Source organism: Podarcis vaucheri (genome assembly GCF_965113315.1).
Source record: "Podarcis vaucheri genome assembly, chromosome: 15".
NCBI classification, from domain to species: Eukaryota; Metazoa; Chordata; class Lepidosauria; order Squamata; family Lacertidae; genus Podarcis; species Podarcis vaucheri.
The window spans coordinates 35,736,319-35,759,775 of record NC_138753.1 but is presented as its reverse complement, the minus strand read 5'-3'; the positions used below and the strand labels follow the sequence as shown (position 1 = coordinate 35,759,775).

The window sequence follows — 23,457 nt, the reverse complement described above, 5'->3', positions numbered from 1 at the left end:
ATTCATTCCCCACCCCATTACTTTTCTGTTTAGTTTTCTCATATTTCTCTCCCTCCTCCCACCCTAGCTGCCAAACTGTCTGATGTATTAGGCATGGTGAAAAAGGGGTCTGGGCCTCCAGGGGCTGAAGAGTCAAAGCCTTCCATCCCTCTGCCTAGCCCATCTCCAGGGGCTGCAAATCCTCTTCCTTTCCAGTGTAAGTAGCAGGCATTGCCTGCATGTAGCTGGAGTACTGCAAGCACCGTGTAGAATCCTTATGGGTTTTCCCCTCTTTTTGTTTTTCCTTGAAAAGAAAGGCCTTGCACTTTGAACAGGGGCAGTTTCGCTGGGTGGTACAGTACAGGGCTTAGCTGCACCATCAGTGAATAAGGACTCAGCTACATTAGTAAAGAAACAACGATTTGAATGCACTATAAGCATACAACAGCAGATGGCAGCAGAGAGCAGGAAATTTTTACAGGTGTTTTTCCATAGAGTTTTTTTTATTTTGTTATAACGATTTAATTTCCTACTTATTTGGAGCGTTTTTTCCTGTGTGTAGATCCACCCTAAGAATGGTTGCTTCAGAGCTAGTTGAGTTTCGATTGTTGCCCTGAATAAATTATGCTCATATGTGCAGGCAGCAGAGAACCCCAGAGTGATATACCCACTCCATACCTCAAGTGGAAATATCCTTAAATGTATTAGATCAGTCCACGCTCCTTCATTCCCTTCCAGGAACCACATGCCAATGGTGAGTGGGGCCAGAGGCAAAAGTGGGCAGAGCAACGAGTGCGAATTTTGCCCTTCTCCATTAGTTTCTACATGCACACCCCTCTCTATCCTCCATCCAGGCAAGCAAGAAGCATCATCAGAGTTCAGGGACACATTCCAGCCACATTAAAAACACCCAAGTGGTGGCTGCTGAGTTCTACCTCCAAGGAGTTCTACCTCCAAGGGGGAAAACAGTCTTATTATAAATTATTATAAGGTCTGATCTCAAAAGCTCTACCACTCCAGCCTGTTTGTATGTTTATACTTTAGGCAAGTCCCCTCTTCCCCTCCATCTCATTTGTAGTCTGGAGCAGTCTAATTCAGGACTAGTTTTACCTTGTAATGGGCAAGTTGTTGAGACTAATCCTGAGTTATTTCTCACCTATTTGCTCAGTTTTAAAAGTTGAGGGACTATTTGCACTGAAAATAATTCTAGGAAGAATATTGCTTGCATTGTTACTAGGTTATGGAACGATGGGACTCCAATCCTGTCAAGTTCTCCTCCTTGACCCAATTCTCTTTGCCTGTTTTCTAGTCCTTTCCTCCTTGCTTTCATTTCTTTCTGCTTGTTGCCTTTTGTGTGTTTTTTTCTCACCTCTCCCTCCTCTCATCTCTTCCACCCCAGCTGCAAAACTCTGTGATGTATTAGGCATGGTGAAAAAGGGCTCTGGGCTTCCTGAAGGCGAAGAGCCCAAGTCCTCCATCACCCTTCCATGCCCACCTTCAGGTGCTGCCAACCCTCTTCCTCCCCAGTGTAAGTAGTGTGGTGTCACTGGGATTTCTTGTCCCTGGACTGGTGCAGGCCTTGCCTTCAGGGATGTTCCAGCAGCCTAGTGTGGCAGCTGGCACTGCTTTGCCTCCCTTTGACTCTAATGTGCAAGCTCTACAGCTCATGTGGCACAATACGTCTTGGGGGCTTTTGCATAGCTTTTTTTATTCATAGAACCATAGAGTTGAATGAGGATTAGTTGGTCATCTGGAGCAGGAAAGGGGAGCCTATGCACCCGCTCCCCAAATACTACTGGACTACAAGTTCCATAACCCCTGACCATTTGCTGTGCTGACTGGGGCTGATGGGAACTCAAATCCAACATTTGGAGTACCACGTGTTCTCCATTCCTGATCTAGAGCAGCCTGCTGCTTATTAAAGGCAACCAAAAGCTAGAGCATCTTCAACGGATGCTGGTCTGTTTGAAGATGCCTATCACAGGAGAATTCACTATCCCTCTAGTTAATTTATTCCATTGTTGAACTGCTCTCACCTGTTGAGAAGTTTCTCCTAATGTCCAGTTGAAATCTGTTCTTCAACTTAAACCCCTTAGGTCTAGTCTTGCCTTCTGGGGCAGCAGAGAATAAGTATTTGCCCCTTTTCTGTGCGACAGCCCTTCCAAGTATTTGAAGAGTGCTATCCTGTCCTCTCAGCCTTTTCTTCTCCAGGCTTAGCAGATCCATAAACTTGGAAGAACTGACTTTACCTGCTTTTACTGAATGCTTGTGGCTCTCCCTAACCATGTGGAGGCTATGCACAAGCTCAGACCACCTTACAAAAATCTTGTAGCAAGCTCTGTACAAAGAGCTTGCAGATTCGGTTTGTTCTATGCAAATAAAGTGTGATACACAATAAGGTTCTCACCTTACCAATCATGGTTGGTTTCAGCAAAACAAATAATGATCCCTAATTCAGACATAATTCTAAGCCAGGGATTATGGTTGCATGGAGAGGAGCAAAACAGATAGCTGTGTTCACAGTAAACCACAGAATAATGGCTTCCTATAATGTGAGCATTGAGCTACTCTTTAGAAAGTGCTATTGCCTTCTTCGTTGGTTAGACTAGACTAGAATAGAATAGAATAGAATAGGAGACACTGTTCACTTTGAATTCTTTCTTAGCTGCCCTCCTTTATCTGATCCCTTTCTTTCCCTTGTTTTTCTAGTCCCTCTCCACTCTCCCATTCATTTGTGTTTTATTATTATTCTCTCCGTGCCTTCTTTCATCTGTCTCACACCAGCTGCCAAGTTGTCTGATATTCTAAGCATGGTGAAACGGGGCTCTGGAGCCCCAGAAGCTGAGGGGCCACAGCCAGCTGTCACCCAGCTTTTCCCAATTCCACTCATCCCAAATCCTCTGCCTTCAGATCGTAAGTAGCATGGTTTCGTGGCCTGCAGCTCTGAGCCCCACTTTGTTCTGTTCAGACCCCAGGGAAGATTCTGTTCTCTTTATTACACTGTAGGTGTGAAATGAATAGCCTAATGGGTATTGCTGCATGGCTTCACATGAAAACACTTCACTTCAGTGAGCAAATAGCTATGCTTGTGTGAATGCAGGCTAACAGAGAAAGTGCATTAAATGCATGGCACAAGCTGAAAATCAAGGTTGCATTGTGGGAGAAGCATTGTGTTTAAAGCCTGGGACATTGCAGATACTGATTTACGATGCTCTTGCTGTGTGTTTAAACAAATAATGGGCATGGGACTGGGCATTTTCCCTCCATCTTTTCTCCCAGAGGTCCAAACACTGCAGTTGTTCTCCTTTCTATCCAGTTGGAGGCATGTTGTTTGAAGAAAGGTTCAGGCCGGAGGGTGCACTATGGTGCACGTCCTACTTCCTCCCTAAAGCCAGTTTGTCTTCTGCCTCAAGGGGATAGTCACGGGTTCAGTCACAGTCACAGTCCTGGTAAATATGGGAATCAAACCGGGTAGTGTGAGGTCTTAGTTTAAGACCACTAGTAAAGCCACGTGCCGATTGGGAAAAGCCAAATGAAAGCCATACTTTGGGAATTGTATGGTCTGATATTCTGATCTTAGGTGTGATCTCTGGCTGTGTTAGCACGTAGTGCTAAAGCATGGCTTAACATTAGGAAGATGAGCTGTAGCAAGCCTCAGGGTCACACGTTACCCCCTTCTCCACCTGGGCTGGATTATGGCAAATGAATTACGTTTTCAAGGGTGGAATTCATTGGTTATAACGGAACACATGAATGGCTCCCATAATGCATGTTTTCTCAGAACTTTCGTTTCGGGCTAGGTGATATCTGCTTTCCAACATCGTAATATACCGCCAGCTAATATTATGGTATAATACGGCATAAACTACACGATACGGTGGCATACTAAGATGTCAGAAAGTTGGCGGGGAGGAAGAAGGCAGTTGCCGGCCACGCAGACAATTAGCATCACCATGTGCGACTTCTGCCTCTTCCTATTGAGGCTGGGCGAGCAAAGCCGCTGCCTCCTCCAGCCCCCGCCCACCCATGCTAAGGCACCCATGAAATGTTCTGTTCCCGCGGCTGGCCCAGCCGCCTATAATAGCAGTGAACAACATAAATCAGCAATAAAATTATATTCATTAAAAAGTGTACAAACTGCATTACCAAAAATAGGTTCTGGCTGATCAAGTCTTATCCAAAGTAGCACACCTACAGAGGATGTTTTGTTCTTGCTGCTGTTGCATCGAGCGCTGAAAGTGCACAGCTTTTTTGCTGCACCTAGTAGCAACTGCAGGGGAGATGCAGGAAAAGTGGTTTGTTTTCTCCACGGGATTGTGAGTCACAAGGTCTCAGGCCATCTCCCTCCGGCCTGAACTTTCTTTCCCCTGCTGAAAACCTGGGAGTCCCGGGCAGCGGTGTTGGTTTACAGGGCTGAATAACAGCTTGGCACATTATCAGCTGGAGGGAGACACCAGCAAACATGAGCTGAGATGCCACACAACTAGTGCTAGGACAGGGCATAGGGAGAACACTCATTTCAAAGCAGAAGCAGGCATGACTGGCAAGCTCACAGGTAAGAACTGGATTTGCTGGAAAGTTAAAGGCACCTCCCCCTCCCCCCCGAGACTAGGTTTATTTTCAAGGAGAAATGTGTAGCTGGATAGGATCAGGATAGTACCGTCTTTCGTTGCTTGCTGGTTTCTTTAAGGCTTAGTGCATATTTTCAACCTAGGCTAGTCTTACTATTAGGCAGCTGATTTGGGGTGTCATGAAAGGGCATTTTTACTGCCAGGCAGTGGTGCTTGTGAGATGTTCTGCTGGCCTTGAGGACTCTCCGACTTGATGAGAGGTAGGGGAGCAGCATTTCTGCTCCTCTTCATCCAGCAAAATAGTTTCAACAAAATATTTACGATCACTTCATGTGAATGAATTATCCATTTACATGTTTTGCTTTAAACTGCTTTAAAGAGTTCTCCCCCGCTCTTTCCCAGAGCCATCCTGTGCATGTTTACCTGGAAGTAAGTCCCTCTTGTGTTGAATATAGCTTCCTCCCAGATAAATGTGCACAGAATTGCAACCTCAATTCATTTTTCTGTGGGGATGGATCATTCTAATCCATACATTGGTGATTATAGGTGCAGAAGTGGGCAGGATAGGATGTGGTTTTATTTTGGAGGGGGAAAGCACTGTTTCATACATTCACATTTTTATGGGATACAGAGGGATGCAAACAAACAGAAGGAAGTTCATTAGGGGTTTTTTAAACATAATTTTGTTAATCTAGATTTTCAAGATAGCCTGCAAAAGAGAACCATAAAACAAATATAAAACAGATCAAAGGCATCAGAAGCAAAAGCAACAGTAAAAATACAAAAAGCAGTAGATATAAGATCAGTTAAAATCCTGGGTAATCTTTATTTTTTAATGTCTAAAATGTGGCCACATTTTAAGGAAGTTCATTAGTGAGAGGGGCAGTCTATTATGCTTTGAACATAGTGGGGGCAATTTTGCAGTTGCAATTAATAGATTAACCCAAAAGTCTGTATAATTACTCCACTGGGGTTGTGCCTAGAATATATTATGGGACGTCTGCTACATGATTCACTACTTTTTCTTTTCTTTTAAAAAGGTAAGTGCAGCTGGGGGAAGCGATTCAGAATGGGACTCCAATGCTGGGGAAAGGAAAGGGTTACATTTCCCCCTTTGCAGCTTTCCCCAGGTTTAACCCCCCCCCCCTAAAAAAGCAACTTTATTTGTCCTATGGAAACCTATATAGTAAGTTGTGGAAAAGGGCCTGCTCTCATTTCACATTATAGTGTTATATTCAGTGATGCCTTTGCCTTTGCAGAAAGTACTCCTGCAAGTTGGGACACCAGATTTTTGATGATACCTCTTATAAGCACATATCAGCTGCTTGTGAGAATTGATTTACTATTCAAAAAAGAATGGGGTATGGTGAAGAGGGCTGCACTAGGGGTGTGTTTGTGTGTGTGTGTGTGTGTGTGTGTGTGTGTGTGTTTGCGCATGCGAGTGGGGCAGTGATAAGCAAAAACCAGGTGCCCTGATGTAAGTACTTTCCACTATGGCAGATCTACCATTGGATATGACCCAAACATAGCAGATTTACTTTAAAGTCAAACCACTTAGAAGCTTGTTTTATGTTCCTTGAAAGAATCCCCTCAACACATACGCAGTATAAACATGGACGTACAAGTAGTCCCTGCATGCCTAAGAATCAGGAGTGCTCACAAAGCAAAGAATCAGCCCAGGTAAACTCAAATGTTCAAGAACAACTAACTGATACCTTCCCATTTGCTCATTTGCATGCATATCATCTTCTGTCATGCACACGTTTGAGAAACATGAGCTAAAGATTAACATTAGTTCAGGCAGGGGAATTGTCCTGAGCCACCTTGAGTAAAAGTGGCAAGTTTGCATTTGTACTAGGCCTGTGGGGGAGAGGTACCAGATCAAAGGCAAGATTATGTCAGTAGATGAAATTTAAAATGAACAAGAGAGAAGGATGTCAGCAGTATAATTATACCTTGAAAGAGAGGCATTTATGGGACCAATTACACAGAGCCTGGGTCCATGAGCTTTCTTGGATCAGTTTTGTTGCAAGCTGGGGAAACACAGGAGATCTAGGAAAGAGTTGTGTGAAGATGGAAGTTTGATTGAAGCATTCAATTCTAAAGCATTTACGTGCTTTAGAAAAGGGAGTCAAGCGTCTCTTTCCGTAGACCATTAACATGCTTGGCAAGCCATATTTTCTAAGCCCTTGGCTAAGGTGGACATTGAATCCCTGTCGCTCAGATCCACAAGTGGCACTTTTGTCAAATGGGACCAACTTGTCCACAAAATGTGGGTGGGGTCTTTGTTGCTTGAGATTCTCCAGGTCTGCTAGTCTTCCTATGCAGCTCTCCTTGCCCAGTCATACATATGGGTTCTGCACCTATTCAAACTTTCTAGAGGCTAGAATTTAGAAGGGCTTCCCACCTCCACCCTTATGGGTGCCCACTTCCCAACTTCCCACTCAGTTCTGTTAATGGGAGTCTAGGATCCAAGTGGGAGATGATTGGGGGTTATGTCAAGGCACAGCAAGCGTGAGTGGAGTGGATTCTCCAGGCCCCATGAGGGCACAAGTTTCCAAATGCTTCTGCTCCCAAGAGATGACCTTGGCAAGGCCACCGACACCATCTCCGCCACTTGGGTTCTGCATTATTCATAGCGCTTGCTCTAACTGGGTCGCTTGGGTGCCTTGCAAATTCTAGCATCTCTCCAGATCTCCTATATGTTCTGGTTACAGAGGTACTTGGTGGTTTTAGTCTGCATCATTGTGGGAGAATCGTGGGCAGTTTCAGAACGGGAGGAAAGTAATACTTTTGCTGTAGCGTGTTTGTGGTGAATAAGGGATATAATATTGCCCTGCTGAAAGCTATCAGTATTTTCTGGTTTCCTAAGAGTGAGCCTAGATCTGCACTGTGTCACTGTTTCTTACCATATGTGCTTGGCCATTTGCATCCTGTTCTTTCAAGGTATGGCACTCTGCATATGTCATGTAAGCCTCCTTACAAGATCTCACCGTGGAGAAGTGGTTCATATAAACTCCCAGAACAAAGGAGCGAGGCATGAAAGGACACTTAAGGCTGTTAGTTTTCTGCTAGGGCCTGGAGACCTACAGGGAATCTGCTCTCACTGACTGTTGTGTATGTCTCCTCTTCCTTCCTTCCTTCTCTCCTCTCTCTCCCCCTTCGGATCTTTCCTCCACTTGTAGCCCGCAAGCAGGAAATCATAAAGATTACAGAGCAGCTGATTGAGGCTGTGAACAATGGGGACTTTGAGGCATATGCGTAAGTAGACGGGATGTTTGGTTTCACTAAAATACTGGGCTCAAAACCCAGTTTTGCATGTCTTTGCATTCATTAATGTATACAGTGCCCTTCATCTGCAGATTTAATCTGGTCACTATGCCACTTGTTATTTTAAATCCGGGGGGGATGGGGGACGGGGGGACAGATGACCTAGAATCCTAGAGTTGGAAGGGGCCTCTGGGATCATCTAGTCCAACCTCCAGCATTGCAGGAATGCGATGCTTGAACTCACAACCCTGAGATTAAATCTCTACCACCTGTGTTATCCCAGAGCCACCTGTGGGCTTCCAAATGTTGCCACAGGAGGAAGTGCCATATCTTTCATGTCCCCACCAGGAATCTTAAAAAATAAGTTTGCCGGCTAGTTTTTGAGCAGGTCTGTCTTCTTCGTGCAAAATAAAAGTAGCTGTAGATTTTAAGGTGAGGTTCTCCCATTCATTACCCAATAGCCATAGGAAACGCATTTGAGAACATTGTGCTTGCTCTGAAACACGGCAGTTGGGCTTGTCCTGGGGGATATGTTCCTCTCACTCTTGTCATTCAGAAATATGATTAGCCATTAGCTCACTGTGTCAATCAGTGATGCTCCCAATAAATAGTCTCATTTATTTTACATTCTACATTTATATCTTGTCTTTCTTCCACCATGGAACCCAAAGGAGCTGTGCTACATGTGGTCCCAAGGCAGTCTCTCCCATCCAGGCACCGACCAGACCCGGATTTGCTTAGCTTCAGCAAGGTGGTGGCCTCGTGTGACTTTAGCCCATATCCTTGAACCCCCCCCCCCCGAGTTTTAATGAGGACACTCTCCAACAAATTTCACTTTGATTACTGACTTCTTCTTTTTACCTCCCTCACAATTGCCTTTATACCTGCCTCGCTGAGCCACTTGGTATAGCCAAACTGTCTCGTCTACATAGGAGTTAATGTTCGTAAAACTCTCTTGGTTATTCCTTGTTGGGCTTCTGACTTTTCCTAATTGGAGTTTGAGTATCACAAGTCACTTGGATTGGTCCCTTTCTGCACATTGATAAAATTGGTTCAGGTTTGAGTGGACCCAATCTAAAGGCACAAATTAGCCACTGCTTCCAAAGTTTTTGAGCTACAATCATATGAGCAAAGAGCAACTCAGCAGTACCTCTTTTACTGTCAGAGAAGCACATTTTGACATCCATAATCAGTTTCTTGAGATGATGCAGCCCAGCAGTTTATTGGATCATATTTACTTGTTTATTTTGGATGTTTATTTATCCAACTCCTTTCTCAGTTAGATAGATCTTTTCCTCTCTTGGTAGATGCATTCTGTGGAACACAATAGCTCAGGCTTCCTGAGCTTTGATGGAAAATGAAAGAGATTTCTGGGTATCTAGGCCTTTAGACCAGCCCTGAACATAAAGGTAGAACATAGCCGTATTGGGTCTTAGCCACTGATAACCTTATCAGAATCAGAAGGATGTTTATTTGCATCAGCCACTAGCCATAGCAATAAAATAAAATGTACTGAAGATAGAGGTAAAAACTTAACACAGGAAAATACATTTTGGGGGTTTACATCAATAATCAAATAATAGATCTTATTCTAACAGCCCCTACTAAAAACCTGGCAGTATTTGCTATCACCTGATGTGCTTGATCTGCTAGAAGTAAGGACACAGTAGCAATGGTTGAGCCACCCGGCATGGACAATAGTAGAGGGGTAAGAACCTCGCTCCTCAAATCTTTATAGAGAGCGCAAGCCAGAGGCACATGAGCCACTGACTCAATGCTGCCATCTCCACAGGGACATAACAATTATTTCCAGCGGAATTTTTTGAAATCGATTTTAAGCCATACAGATGACTTAAGGGCTGATAACCTTATCCTCCACTGGTAGTCTTATGCCTCCATGTGGCACTGCTAGTAAGGCATCTCTCTGTGTTTCCTGCCTGTCTAGAAAAATATGTGATCCAGGCCTAACTTCATTCGAACCAGAAGCCTTGGGCAACCTTGTTGAAGGGATGGACTTCCACAGATTTTATTTTGAAAACTGTAAGTATATCTTGTTGCATGTAAGATATGGGAGGGAGAAAGTCTTCCTGTCCACTGACAGGAGTTTTCCGCCACTTTTCTTCCCAACTCAGGAACATAACTGCATAAGGAATGACATTTGGCAGCTCCTTTGTCCTTGGAAGGTTCCTACTTCTTTACTTTTCCCTTCAACCAGCTTACCGTATTTTTCGCTCTATAGGACGCAATTTTCCCCTCCAAAAATGAAGGGGAAATGTGTGTGCATCCCATGGAGCAAATGCAGGCTTTCGCTGAAGCCTGGAGAGTGAGAGGGGTCAGTGCGCACCGACCCCTCTCGCTCTCCAGGCTTCAAGAAGCTATCCACAAGCCTTGGGAGCCCGGCGGGAACTCCCGCTGGTCTCCCAAGGCTTGCGGATAGCAGCCTGCATCCCGAAGCCCGGAGAGCGCAGAGCTGGGGTCTCCAGGCTTCGGGCAACTATCCGCAAGCCTTCTGAGCGTGGGGGAGTTTCCGCCGGGCTCTGAAAGCTTGCGGATAGCAGCCTGTTCTGGGGGCTGGGGTCGGGGGAAGCTCGGGCTTCCCCCGCCCCAGCCCCGTGCCTGGGGGTGAAAATAATTTTTCCCCCTTTATCCCCCCTCCAAAAAAAAACTAGGTGCGCCCTATGGGCCAGTGCGCCCTATGGAGCGAAAAATATGGTATATTGGTTGTGGGGACAGGTGACATATGAGTGCTTGCTTAATTATTTGTTTATTTATAGAGAAAGTTTATAACCCGCTCATCATCAAAGGGTGAATCCAGACTGTCACTATTTTGCAGGAGGGATTCAAGGGCATACTGGAACTTCAGGTTTGCACCAATGAATTGAAGTTCTCTGTCACTCCGGTGCAAACAGAAGACTTTCGCATTAGGAATGTGATGGGAAATGCACTGAAAAGTGTGGAATGAATGAATGATTAACAGGAAGATGCATAAACACCCTGCAAGCAAATCAGGGTGAATGCTCATTAGTGTACTGTAAACAAATATGAAGGAATCCTCAGTAGAAACTGGCCACAAGTCTGACTTACACACAAGTTTTGTGAAAGCAAATCAGAACAAAGGCTGATTAAATTGGTTGTCTGGAGGAGCCCCACCTCAATCACTGTGTGGGCAGACCATAAAAATGTATTAATACCTAATGAAACAATCTTAAACAAATTCAACTGATTACCACAATAAATCAACATTTTATCACAGCAGTGCAAGAGTGTGTGGGGGGGGGACCCTCCTCTAGTAAACTAACTCCTTAAGTCTCCTCCTACCCCTGGCTCCTTCCCAGGCAACCTGAGACTTATTTGCCTTGCCTGTCTCTGCTCTGCCCTCTTCATACCACTGCTGGTTCTGGGAGACCAGAGGGGGTGAGGAGCTGGTCATAGCAGGAGGGAAGGATTCATTGGCTTCTTCAGCAGCCTGAAGGCGTCATCTCTGCCTTTTGGCCCCACCTCCTATCCTGCCTCTGAGTCTGGATGGCTCTCTGCCACAGCCTCTTCCTGCTCCCTCTTCTCCCTCTGACCACTCATCATGGTCCCACCACCAATCCCCTGGCTACTGCCTCCCACCACTCCTCTGCATCCAGCCAGTCCATGGCACCCAATGGCCTCAGTAAATGTCTTTACCAGCTTCTTAAAACCCATCAGGGTTGGCATCAACCAGGAATCTGTGAGGGGAGGGTGTTTCACAGTTGGGGCGCTAATATAGAGAGCACCCTCTCATGTGGGTGCCACATACCACACCATCAACAAACGTTGCAGTAGTGTTAAGAAAGTGTCTCCACTTGATCTCAAATGTTTGGGTTGGGGAAGTACTCTGGTTCATTCCCTGCCATCTCCAGCTAAAGAGATCATGTAATGAGGAAACCCCTGTTCCACCTAAGACCCCGGGAAGCTGTTGCCGGTCTGCGCAGGCAATACTCAGCTGGATGCAGTAGCAGCAATTGTAAGGGAGCTTGCCCTCCTGACACAAGCTTTGCTGCTACTTACCTGGATAAGGCTGGGGCAGGGTACGGCAGTGGCGAGGTCAGGGCTGTTCAGTTGCGCCTGTGGTTGTGCCACCACCAACTCGTTCACCAATTCTTATAGTATCTTCCCAGGTGTGCCAGCCTAATTCCTTCCTAATCAGCTGAACAGAACGCAAACCCTTACTTTCTGGTGAAGTAATCTAGTAATCAACAAGCAAATTCAAAGAGTTGCCCCCTCAGGGGTTGTGTTTTCCTTGAAAAAGGGTGGGGGGGGAGGGAATGACCCTGTTTTCGTGCATTAACTGGCGTATACTTTCCTCTCCATCCATCCTGACACACTGCCATATCCTTTGCTCCTTGCCTGCATCCGTATCTGAAACTGTTGTCTGGCTCCAGAGCAGGGGTGGGAGCCATCACTCAGTGACAGTGTTGAGTTCTTATTTAAGTCAGGGTTACTCACTTCATCTGTTAGCACACGACAGCATAGGGGAAGGAAAGTAACTGTAAGCATGAGCATCGGCCCTTCTGCGACAAGCCCATCCCCACAAACTCACTCTCGTTTCCTGTTCCTGCCCTTCCAGTGTTATCTAAGAACAACAAGCCCATTCACACAACCATCCTGAACCCTCATGTGCACGTCATTGGGGAAGATGCAGCCTGCATTGCCTACATCCGCCTGACGCAGTACATTGATGGGCAGGGCCGCCCTCGCACTTGCCAGTCGGAGGAGACCCGTGTCTGGCACCGCCGCGATGGCAAGTGGCAGAATGTCCACTTCCACTGCTCGGGAGCACCTGTGGCACCACTCCAGTGAAGGTAAGACCAGGGGCATCTTGCCCATAGAGGCAAGTGGCGCAGGGCACCAGGGCGCCAAGTTCTGGAGGGCACCAGGGAAGAGGTGGAGGCTGAGCGCAGCACCTCCCGGGATCAGCTCACTGCCCTTGCCCGCCTCCCTGAAGCAGCGCCATGCCCGGAGCCTCCGCTTCTTCCCCGCTGGAGGAGCCACCCTCTAGCCGCTGCCCAGCTCCTCCAGCCCCGCAAAGCTGCCGGCAGTGCTGTAAAATGGTCAGCAACTCTGGGAAACGGGGGGGAGGGGGACGCCGGAAGGATCTTTGCTCCTTGGCGCCATATATACTTAAGATGGCCCTGGGTAAGACCAAGGCAAGGAGGGGTGGGGGACCATTTCCAGCATTTTTCAGGAGGTGACTCTCAGTGGTGGGTGGGGACAGAGGCTAAACTAGGTGGTGAGGTGGTTAGAATCATAGAGTTCGAAGGTGGCCCCTAGGGACATCTAGTCCAAACTGCTGGAATGCAGGAATCTCAGCTAAAGCATCCCTGACAGGTGGCCATCCAACCTCTGCTTAGAAACCTCCAGGGAAGGAGAGTGCGCCACCTTCCGAGGGAGTCACTTCCACTGTCAAACAGCTCTTACCATCAGAAAGTTAGTTGGAATCTCTTTTCTTGTAACTTGAATCCATTGGTTCGTGTCCTACCCAATGGAGGAGCAGCAAAGAAAGAACTTTGTTTCGTCTTTCATGCGACAGCCCTTGAGATATTTGAAGACGGTTCTGTGCAGCAAACTACATTCCAGATGCACAAACGTCAAGAGATCTGCACACGCACAAACCTTTCCCTCTTATTTATCATTCAGCGAAGCAAGAAGCAGGATTGGCAACACGTTTAAGCCAGGCCAGAGTACTAAAGGAAGGCCCAGAGTCAGGCTCGGAAGTGGTATGGCCTGCAGAGGGGGAACAGTCTCTGGCAATCGTTCACAGCATCTCTCTACCTGCTTGTGTCTTTCAGAGCTAATGCTGGATATTCTGGTTTCATCTCGAAGGAGACGGTGATTTGAGCTGAGCCGCTAGCCGGAAGCAGCGGTGACAAGCACGTGCCCGCATGCTCGTGTCCCCCCCCCCCCCCGTTCCCCTTCCCCATCCTCTCCTCTTTCATTTCCAGTGCCTGTGTTTGCAGAAAAAAACAAACAAAAAAACCCTAATCTAAAAAAAAGAAATATATATATAAAAAAGGAAAAAAGAAAAAATCCAACCAGACTTGATTCTGAATAAATGAAATAAATAAATCAGCAAACCCAGCCGAACCAACCCAGCTGTCCGACTCGCAGCGTGGCCACACTGCGCCTCCCAAATCCCCACCAACTCCATTTCTTTGTGTCCGTCCGTCCGGCTGTTCAGGTGACCAGGTGTTGCAATGAAAAAAATGTCTCAACTTCAAACAAACAAAACAAAAACAAAAAAAGGCTCCACCTCCCTGTGTCGACCCCAGTGTTGAACGGTGTTAGTTTGTTAGGTGAAATATATATAAATATATATATATATATATATAAAACAAAAAACCCAGAAAAAAAACTTTTACAGTATTTGCATTCTCTGCCAAAGCATGGGCCTTCTCCAGTGGTCGTGTTCGCGCTTGGAAGTCTGTGACCTGTGTTACCGTTTGTTTTTGCGGAGGATGCTCTTTCCGAGCTCTCGGGCTGACCGTTTATTTTCTCCTCTAGCTGTGGTTGTGGATTATGATGATGATGATTATAATTATTCAGACTCTTTATTTATTTTGTTCTTCTTTTGGCTAGAAGGTGATCCTTTTGGGGATGGGGGTGGGGGGGTGGGGCTTTGTTTTCTGGGCCCCTCCCATGCTAACCCAGAGCCAGCGATTACCCGGTGGCAGTTGGCTATGGCCAGGCTGACGGGTTCTTCACGCGAAGGGTAACATAGCCTTAGAGATATAAAGAGGTCTCACTTGCAGGTTTTTTTGAATGTCTGGATTCTCATTGGCACTCACATTTCCCAAGCATCCCTGACCCTGACCTCTTGCCAAAGGGCTACCAACAGTTGTGTCCTCGTGCCTGTGCCCATGCCATGGCTTGCTTACGGTGGGGAAGGCCGCCCCGGCTTAATGGGGCTGGCTGGGACAGTCGTGACAGATTAGGAGAGCTGGGGAGGAGGAAGGTTGACACCGCTGAACCTCATCCTCTTTAACAGTTCTCAGAATTGGACTCCCTGCCCAACAGAAGGGAGCAGCGGGTACCTTCTTGGAAGGCATTTTGTCGGCTTTTGCTTTCTGAAAGTCCAGCCCAGCTTTCTCCTCTGTGTTTTTCCTTTGAGCAGAAACCCATGTTGATTTCAAAGAAGAAAAACAAACACAAAAGGGCTGGTTTGCTGCCTTTGCGGATCAGTTCTTAAGTTTTCATCAGCCGCGAAGGAGGAGGGCTGGTCAGCTAAGCTTGCACTTGGCCATTCCCTCGCTCCCTCCAGCTCACGCACCCAGAGCAAGAGCCTCCTGGCAACAAACTCTGTGCAGATTCCTCTAGCAGGAGAGAGGAAACCACTTCAGGCAGCTTCTGGAGCTGACTCTGCAGGCAGCCCTAAACAAGCCAAGCCAAAGGGGGAGCAGGTGATGCTCTGAATGGACCAAGCCCTAGTGGAGGAAGAAGGGAGTTGCTGTCTCTTTATGGGTCAGTGCAAGCAAAATGCTGTGGAGCTGCATCCATTACCAACCACAGCTCCGTTAGGTCCCCCCCGGCAAAAACAAGGTACAAACAACTGTCCTCTGCTTACTATGGCAGGTAGCTGACATTTGCCGAGAGAGCTGGGTGATGTATGAAGTACAGGGATGTTTGTTCTTAATGGCCCCCTCCCTCCTGCCCCCTTTCATATTCACAAAGGAGACAGGCACATGCCCCGTTCAGCACCTCACTGCCCAAACGCTGCTCTTGCCTTTGGCTGATAGATTGGGGTGGGTTGCATTGTTGGCCTTGGCCGAGGCTACAAGGAACAAGTTTTGGAGGCTGGGCGGTTTCCCACTTACTCCTCCTCCTCCTGCCTCTGCTCAGCATGCCATAAGCATATTTTGGATAGGTATGGAGTTGTCAAGCAAACCACCGATTGCAGGGTGGACTCTGGCCAGCCAGCAAAGTGGCATTGTTGGTTTCAGTTAAGGGGTCGTCCAGTCATCTCTCCAGAACCAGTGTATTGGGGTGGGGAGATGCAAGAAAAGATTTTAAACACCAGGGTAGGGAATAAGGATAGAGGACTTGTGGTGGGGGGCGGGGCAAAAGCACCATGTTTAAAATTAGGCAGTGGTACTAGGTGCTTTAGAAATCCACACCTCCCTCTGCCACCATATCAAATCAAGAGCTGTCATGTCTTCTTGGCACTCTTCTTTTGTAGTATGCTGCTGGTTAGATAAATCGCAGGTAATATGGCTGCTTGTGAAAGGGGTGAGGAAGAATGTCATGCTGCAGTTCTGGCTGTAGTGGGGAGGTCTGAAAAACTTGTATTATGGTGAAACAATCTGAGAAGGGCTCTTTTGTCTTCTTTGATCTTACTTGTGCCACCTCCCACCTGGCCTTGACTCTCCTCTACCTAATGGGGTGTCTTCATATCTACTCTAAAAAGAGTTTCCTCAGACTGTTGGTCAAACCAGTCGGGCGTATATCTAGATGAGGCTTAGGAGGCGGTGAAACAGTTCTTTGTTGTTGATCCAGAGATTGCTGCATTTAGTAACTCAGCCTGGTGCCCATTAAAGGGTCTTGCCAAATGCTGCAGAGGGGGTGCTAACATAGAATAGACAGATCAGGGCTGTACAGCAGCTACTCAGGTGGATCTTTCCAGAGTGTAGAGTTTTAATTGCTAGAACACACTGCCTCTTATTCAAGGTTTGCAAAGTTTGGAAGACTTTATTTGGGTATGTATATACTGTTAAGAGCAGGACTTGCAGGCATTGCTAAAGCAGGGCTGCGATTCCTAAAGATTTGCAGGCTTGGCTGGCATGGGACCTACTGGCAGGCATTCTCAGTTCAGTCATGTTAGGAAGGCATTCCTGCTTCTGGAAAAGGTGGCGGTACATAATGAAATGCAACTGCAAGATTTGCTGGTGGTGTTTGGACAGCCAAAGGGTAGAAAATTCAAGAGTGAATTTTCTTCAGTTGATTATTGAAGCATGGCAATTTTTGCAGTCTCCCAGTCAGCAAGCCATCATCTGACGTTGCGCAGGCATCAGTCACTTAGGTGAATTTATCTCAAAATGTTTAAATTGTGCAATTTCAGCATCATTGTGGGCTTGGTGTTGTTGTTTTTTAAAAACCCAAAGAGGAGGAAACACTTAGGGATATGGGACGAGCATGAAGGTCAGTAGAGGCATGGGAAATGAAATGTGGTGCTGGTGCAGAAACAGCTTTAGCCCAAGGTTGATTTTGCTATCTTTTCAATGGGTTTGTAGCTCTGAATCAGGGCATCAACCACCCAGAAAACACACATTGTGATCCATTCAGATCACTGCTCACCCAGCTAAATAAGCAGGTCAGCACAGGAGGCTGGGCTTACCTTCGTGCCAAAGCAACAATGATTGCTGTAAATTCTGACAATAGGAGTGCATTTTCAGGGCAATACTTCTTGCTATGCTTCCCATTTCCCTCCCACCAGTGCTGACCTCAGCAGCTGGAAGCATTGCATAATAAGGTAGGGGAAGATGCAGCATTTTGGATTTTTAGAACAGGTTAAAGATCAGATGCTTATGCCTTGCCATCGATGCTAATTTTCCACAAAAAGAGGTGCCATAACTCATGATGAGCACCTCCCTTGTTCTCTTAGAATGGCAATGGTGCCCACCTGAGAGGTGCTGGAGCCGAGTTCCAGCTGAAAAAAAAAGCCCTGCTTGCCATTATTGCATTTCCATTAGCTACAGTTAGAGGAAAGGCTTTCACACTAACATGGGTGCACAACCAATACTCTGCTCATGTGAATCAATGGGCAGCAAAACAAGTTGCCAAAGGAACTTACAGATTTCCTGTCACTAGTATTTTTATAAACTATTGGGTATATAATTGTGAGGTGGTGGTAAAATGAGGTTAATTAATCCAATTTTAGTGCTTAGGAATCACCCCATCTCGTAAATATCATTGTTAACAACATTGTTAACATTGTTAGCTTTCTTTTGATTCCTACATGCAGATAATCTCTGTATGGGCACAAAAGGTGTTTTAGTGGACTCTTTATAAAGAGATGCAGTAGTTAGAAGCTCTGAAGAGCTTTGGGACAAGCAGGTCACCACAAATTAGTCTTCCATTATTACCATCCTACACCTGATAGATTATTCTTGAGTCAATGTCAGACAATTTTCTTTGGAAAAGCTTCCTCATCAAGCAGTCTGTTGGCTCCACCACTGAGACCATATCCATGTTTTACTTGGCAGAGGAGCCAATGTTAAGCCAGGGACTGCAAATTCCTCTTTCAACCACGGTTTGCAACAAGAAGATTGCTACTTTGGCAATGGATGGGGTAGTCCTCTCATGCAAAGGAGCCAGTCTTCCTGCTAGAAGCAACCTTAATGCAGGTGCATTACTGCTGAAAGCTTCCTGCAGCGTGTCTTTCAAAGTGTCACGGCAAGAATAAAAGAAGTGCTCAATTATCAGACATATCTAAATCACCTTCCATCCAGCACTCTCAAAGACACCAAACTAAAGATGACCAATTTGTGTCTTCTCCACAAATCTTTCCAGTAGCATCTAACTAGGTCAGAGTGTTCTTCCTCTCCTGATTCCATTTCACTGGTTACTGTTTGTCAAGGGCTTGGAAACACCGAGATGATGCTATGCCTTTCTCTAAGTAGATGTTATCAGCACCTCACACAGAACGGTGGGTTGGTGGTTGCACCACAGCACTCCATAATATCTAGCTGGGCCCTCAAAAAGGTATTCTCATTCATATTACACCACCTTTGCGTCTACTTGACCATCAAACCTGTGTTTCCAGTTCAGCTGGAGTCCACATTCACAAATCAACTTAATATGCTGACGATGCATGCAGTTGTAAACCTCAAGCTGAACGCAACAAAATTAAGAACTGTACACTTCAATTTAAAAGAAAAGGCCGCACAGCACTTAATTCAACAGTAACGTCCTGTGCACTTCACTTAAGAGCCTATAGCTTTCTCATACATGGGACTATATCATATTTTTTACTGATACATCATTTTATCAGATTGCTGCGTTTTATCTTCCCCACCCCAATCTGGCTTTCAAATGAATAAACAGTAAAGTTCCACACCTAAAACCCCTTCCCAGAAGGGTCAGGAAAACTGCTCGTTTTAAGTGAAGCCCCCTGTGAAATGGGTTTCAGGATCCTCTCCTTAATAAGAACTGCTATATCTTAACATTGCTTAGGAGCAAAGGAGTTAGGTCAACAGCACATAGCCAGGGTCAAAAAGAACTATACAAAGAAGTGGAAGAATCTTGCTATTAAGCAGGATTGTCGGGGCTGATATCTCATGATAGTTGCACAGCAAGGCCAAGGAGTGAATGCCAGGATACCAAGGCTCTGTAGCACAGGATACTGAGAAGCTAATTGTGTGTGGCACAAGGGGAAGGGCTCAGCACTTTCTGCAGGACGTCCTCGGCGTGTATTGCACAGTGACCTGGTTTAGACAAAATGGGAACTCTGTGATTTCCATTATGCAGTTGCACGGCAGTGAGACTTGGGGGCTTGTGCTCCCTCTCCCCTGTACTCGAGAGGAGTGTGACAGCTGCTAGGTTTCCTTTTGAACCCACTATGTCTGTTGTTGCTGTTGTTATGTCCCAACTTGGGGATCCTGGTTGATTCTAACTGGCTAGATTTTTTAAAAATAGGAAACCAAACCATAGTTTGATTCTGGTTTCATCTAGCCTCAGAAGAAACCACAGTTCCCCGAGGAGGAGAGTATGAGCATGAGGCTTGCCACAATACATTCTCATTAACAGGAAGTCATGGTTTCCTGTTGCATCTGAACCAGTATATTTTTTCACTATGAAGCAGCCCTGCTTGTTCTTTAGATGGAAGTGATCACCAGGGGGCGCTAAGGGAGTGCTATGAATGCCCTGTGCCACCTCTATCCATCAAATCATCCTCTGCTCTGATAACTCCATGCACACACCAGCAACTAGTCAGTTGCTAAAAACAGAGAGAAAATGTAAGCAACTTTTAAGAAAAGCAAGCTTCTCCTTTTGTGTGTGTAAACAGTTTCAAATGTACCAGCAAGCTTGGCCTCACTTTGTATCTAAAGGTTGTAGATTGAGAAGACCTCCAATACACTTCTGGTGTTGGCTGATCTATCTTTTCTTGAATGGAGTACTGAAAACTGATGCATGGCATACAAATTGAGAAATCTGGGCTGGTCTATATTTTCATTCCACATAAACTGCCACTTAAGCGCAGTTCGTGCCCAATTACCCGTCCTCAGTTTTATTCACCTGACAGCGTGCTGGTGTAATTTGAACCTGTCCTTTGCGATGGTAGATAATGGAATATAGATGACTTGTTGTAGAATGCATTTCTCTGTGCTTTCAATTTCTATGGATAAACATGCCAGAGTCTGCAAGAGGGTTTTGCTGTGCATTGCACTTGGAGCCCAGTGCAATATGCAGAGCTCTGCATAAGTCAAAGCCCTCCTTCATGACATCTGGAGTCACAGTGGCTCATGTGTTGAAGCTGGCTTAATTGCACACACCACGGGAAGGAAGATCAAATAGGGTTGCCACGTGCAAAAGAAGATGGGGTTTCAGTTTCTTTCCACAGTTGTGTAGATGAAGGGATTTTCAACAGGTGTAGTGTGTCATGCAAGGTACACATGCCTCTTCTACATGACTGTTAAAAGGTACAGGAGCCTAAGATGAGACATTTAAACCCTTTAGAATACAAGACCTCGTTGGCGCTGCTCTGCACTGTAGATATAATTTCAGGTTACATTTAGGAGGAACTCGAGTTCCACACCTCAGTACTTGGCAAGTAGCTGTGAGCTTAATAAAAAGTCTGTGTTTTACCCAGCTGGCAGTGAGCTATTGGAACTAGAGCCTATTGGATAAGGAAAATAAGTGTGTGTTTTTTGTAGACTGCAGAAAAAAATGCATAAGATGCAAACATTTCTATGGTAGAAGGCTGTTTGCCCCTGGAAAGGGAAGCTGAGGTTTGTAATTCTGTAGAAAACACTAGTAGAGCTAGGATTGTGTGGTGAAGCTTGCAATCACCTCTAGCAAACAGTACTTGGGGGTCAGAGCCTATTGCTAGTCCATGTGCATGTTCCAAGGGGTTGGATTTGTGCCATTTCTACAATGCTCAGCTGTGCTTATTTTATGCTTGCATCCCAACTTTTCTGATGACCTTACTGCACCTGACTGATCATGGGTGGTATACAAAAGTTGAAAGTACCAAGTTCAATGAAACCTGCCTATCACCTGGGAGGATGACGTTTAGCATCCCCGCCCTCCTGCCACAAAATACCACTCTGTTTAATCTCTAGGGTACCACTCTGGTACCACTCTCAGTTTAAATTTTCAGCACCTCCCTTCTTATTATTCATATCTATGCTTGGCACGTTTCACTGATCTAAATGTTGTAGAGTCAGTACCTCTCGTTAGCACAAAACTTAATTCTATTGCTGTGTTCAGTCCATACGTAATCTGCATCCCCCAAAGGAAAGAACAAACTATGGCACACCTAGTTTTCTCAGCAAAGAAAATGATATGCACTTTAAGAGAATGCCACCTATTGCATGCCTGTTTTCAGACATTCTTAAGAAAGTAAACGCCTGTGGAAGGCGCGAACCGTGCGATGTGCATGCAATGCAGAATCATCTCAGAGCTTTCCAGAATAAGCAAACTTGTTTTTAAAAGTCCTCAAAAGAGATCTCGGACAGCATGATGGCAGGAATGTCCCCCTGCTGGCCTTTGCAATTTTGCACATACGGATAGAAAACACCTTGAGTGCAGGATTCAGAGCCTAATAAACAGTTGCACATAAGGCGCTGCAAGCTTCAGTTTAAGGGCAAGTAGCCATAATCTTCACTTGGAAATAAGGAGGTGTTTAAAGCATAGTGCCTTGTGGCTAGGCTGTGGTTCAGTGGTTAGACAAAGGTCATGCAAACCTTTTATGTAATGAACTGTCTTTGCACATTTGTTTCTTGATCCCTCTGGACCTACTAGGCCAAACCTGACAAGCTGCTTGAGATCAATAGACACAGTCCTATATAGTACTGCTATCGAGGGCCCAGGTTGCCTTGTACAGTTGATAGACTTAGATGTCTTCCAGGATATCTCTGCTATGATTATGAAGTAGTGAAGCAAGGATCATTGATTCATTCCATTGCTAAGAGGTAGGAGGGAGTGGAAAACTCCTCAGCGACTTAGAAATGCAGTGGATTCTGTCTTGGGTGGCGAGAACTTCTATGGCATTCGAGTGTGGCCTTTGTCCAGGCCCTCCTACAAGGCCGTCCCCATCGCTTCATGCAGGACTTCGCATGGCTATTGAATGTAAGGGCAACTGGACCAAGACAGAATGACTGGGCAGGGGTGGGAGAATTGAAGGGGGGGAGAGGGGGGGAGAAGAGGGAATGGGCAGCGGTGGGGGGTGGGGGAGGCTATCCCACCAGCACTGACACAGCATTGAAAGCACTTTATATTAAGAGGTTTAGATCTCTTACTCCTGCCGTCTCAGGACTGGGCTTTGCACTGCACCACCCTACCCACCAGAGAAGAGTTCAGAGGAGCTCAAGAGTGCAGGAAGTGTTAAATGATGCTCCTATTTCTAGATGAGGCTTAGGAGACGATGTTCCCTTGCATCTTCCCCTCCCCAACCCAGTTGTGTCCTCTCTGCCCAGGGCAGGGGATGCTAAGAACAGAATGCAGACTACTAGGGTTTAGGTCAAAAATGTGTTTCTCTTCCAAATTCATATTCGCAATCTAAGCTTATGGTGGCTCATCTTCACCCCCCACCTTTGCATACGCACCTGAGGAGATAGTGCTTCCAAGACAGGAACATCCAGCATAAACCAGGGAGGAGATAACATTTAGAGCCAACACATTCTGGCTGAATTGCCTTTCTCTCAGAGCACCTTTATTTCTGCATTTCTTTTCCAGGGGAGGGGTTGGAAACAGGGAGGTGGGTACTGGATTAAACATGCAAGGAAAGCGAGAATTCAAATATGGGGACGTACTAGAATGCTTGTACGGTTTCTGTGGAAGACAAATGAGAAGTGTCTCTACATCCATGTATATGAAAAAAAAAATATTACAAGCCGCATGTTGAAACAGGTGTTTCATTATTAAAACATTAATGTACCGGGGCCGCCTCCCCTTTGGTGTTCACCTTGTTTACTATGGAACTAAGTGCGTTGCTGGGGGTATTTTTGGATTGGGGGAGGGGGGGTTGTATTTTCTTTTGCATGACCTTTAAAGAGAAATAAAAATCTATATATATCTATATCTATGAGAACTAAAAGCAAAGCTGAGCTGTTAGTCTGTCCCATGAATGCTGGTGGATCTTTTCCTCTTTCTGACTTAAAACTCTCCCTTTCTTTTTCTTGCCATTTCACTGTCTTTTCTTTCTGAGCCTTGTAAGTGTAAAAATGATTCCGACTTTGTTTTTGTCTCGGGAAACTGCAAATAAAAAAAAAAAAACCACAAAAGGGACAAAACAACTGGTGCAACCTTGTCTCATTATCATGTTCCTGAGCTTCTCATTCAAGCCCACTCCACCGCCAAATGTCTTTACACCACCTGGAAACAGTTTGGCACAAAGAAAGCCCACTGAACAGGACTGATACAATCATTAAAGATTAGAGCATCCAATTCATTTGTA

The 23,457-nt window shown here is 45.8% G+C and overlaps 1 protein-coding gene across 17 annotated transcripts in view; it reads left to right on the top strand.

Moving 5' to 3' along the window:
- The window catches only part of CAMK2B (calcium/calmodulin dependent protein kinase II beta), a 201,372-nt gene extending 184,951 nt beyond the window's left edge, over positions 1-16,421 (top strand). For 8 of the 17 annotated variants that reach the window (XM_082200335.1, XM_082200334.1, XM_082200332.1 and 5 more), the window contains 4 exons: positions 7,736-7,811; positions 9,766-9,860; positions 12,415-12,649; positions 13,637-16,421. In XM_082200335.1, the coding sequence (XP_082056461.1) occupies positions 7,736-7,811; positions 9,766-9,860; positions 12,415-12,647 (404 nt within the window). In that variant the 3' untranslated portion in view covers positions 12,648-12,649; positions 13,637-16,421. Of the gene's footprint in view, positions 1-67; positions 197-1,378; positions 1,508-2,763; positions 2,893-7,735; positions 7,812-9,765; positions 9,861-12,414; positions 12,650-13,636 lie in introns of all 17 variants that reach the window. The other 9 variants (XM_082200341.1, XM_082200339.1, XM_082200338.1 and 6 more) reach the window with 3 other exon arrangements.
- Positions 16,422-23,457: the final 7,036 nt, after the last annotated feature.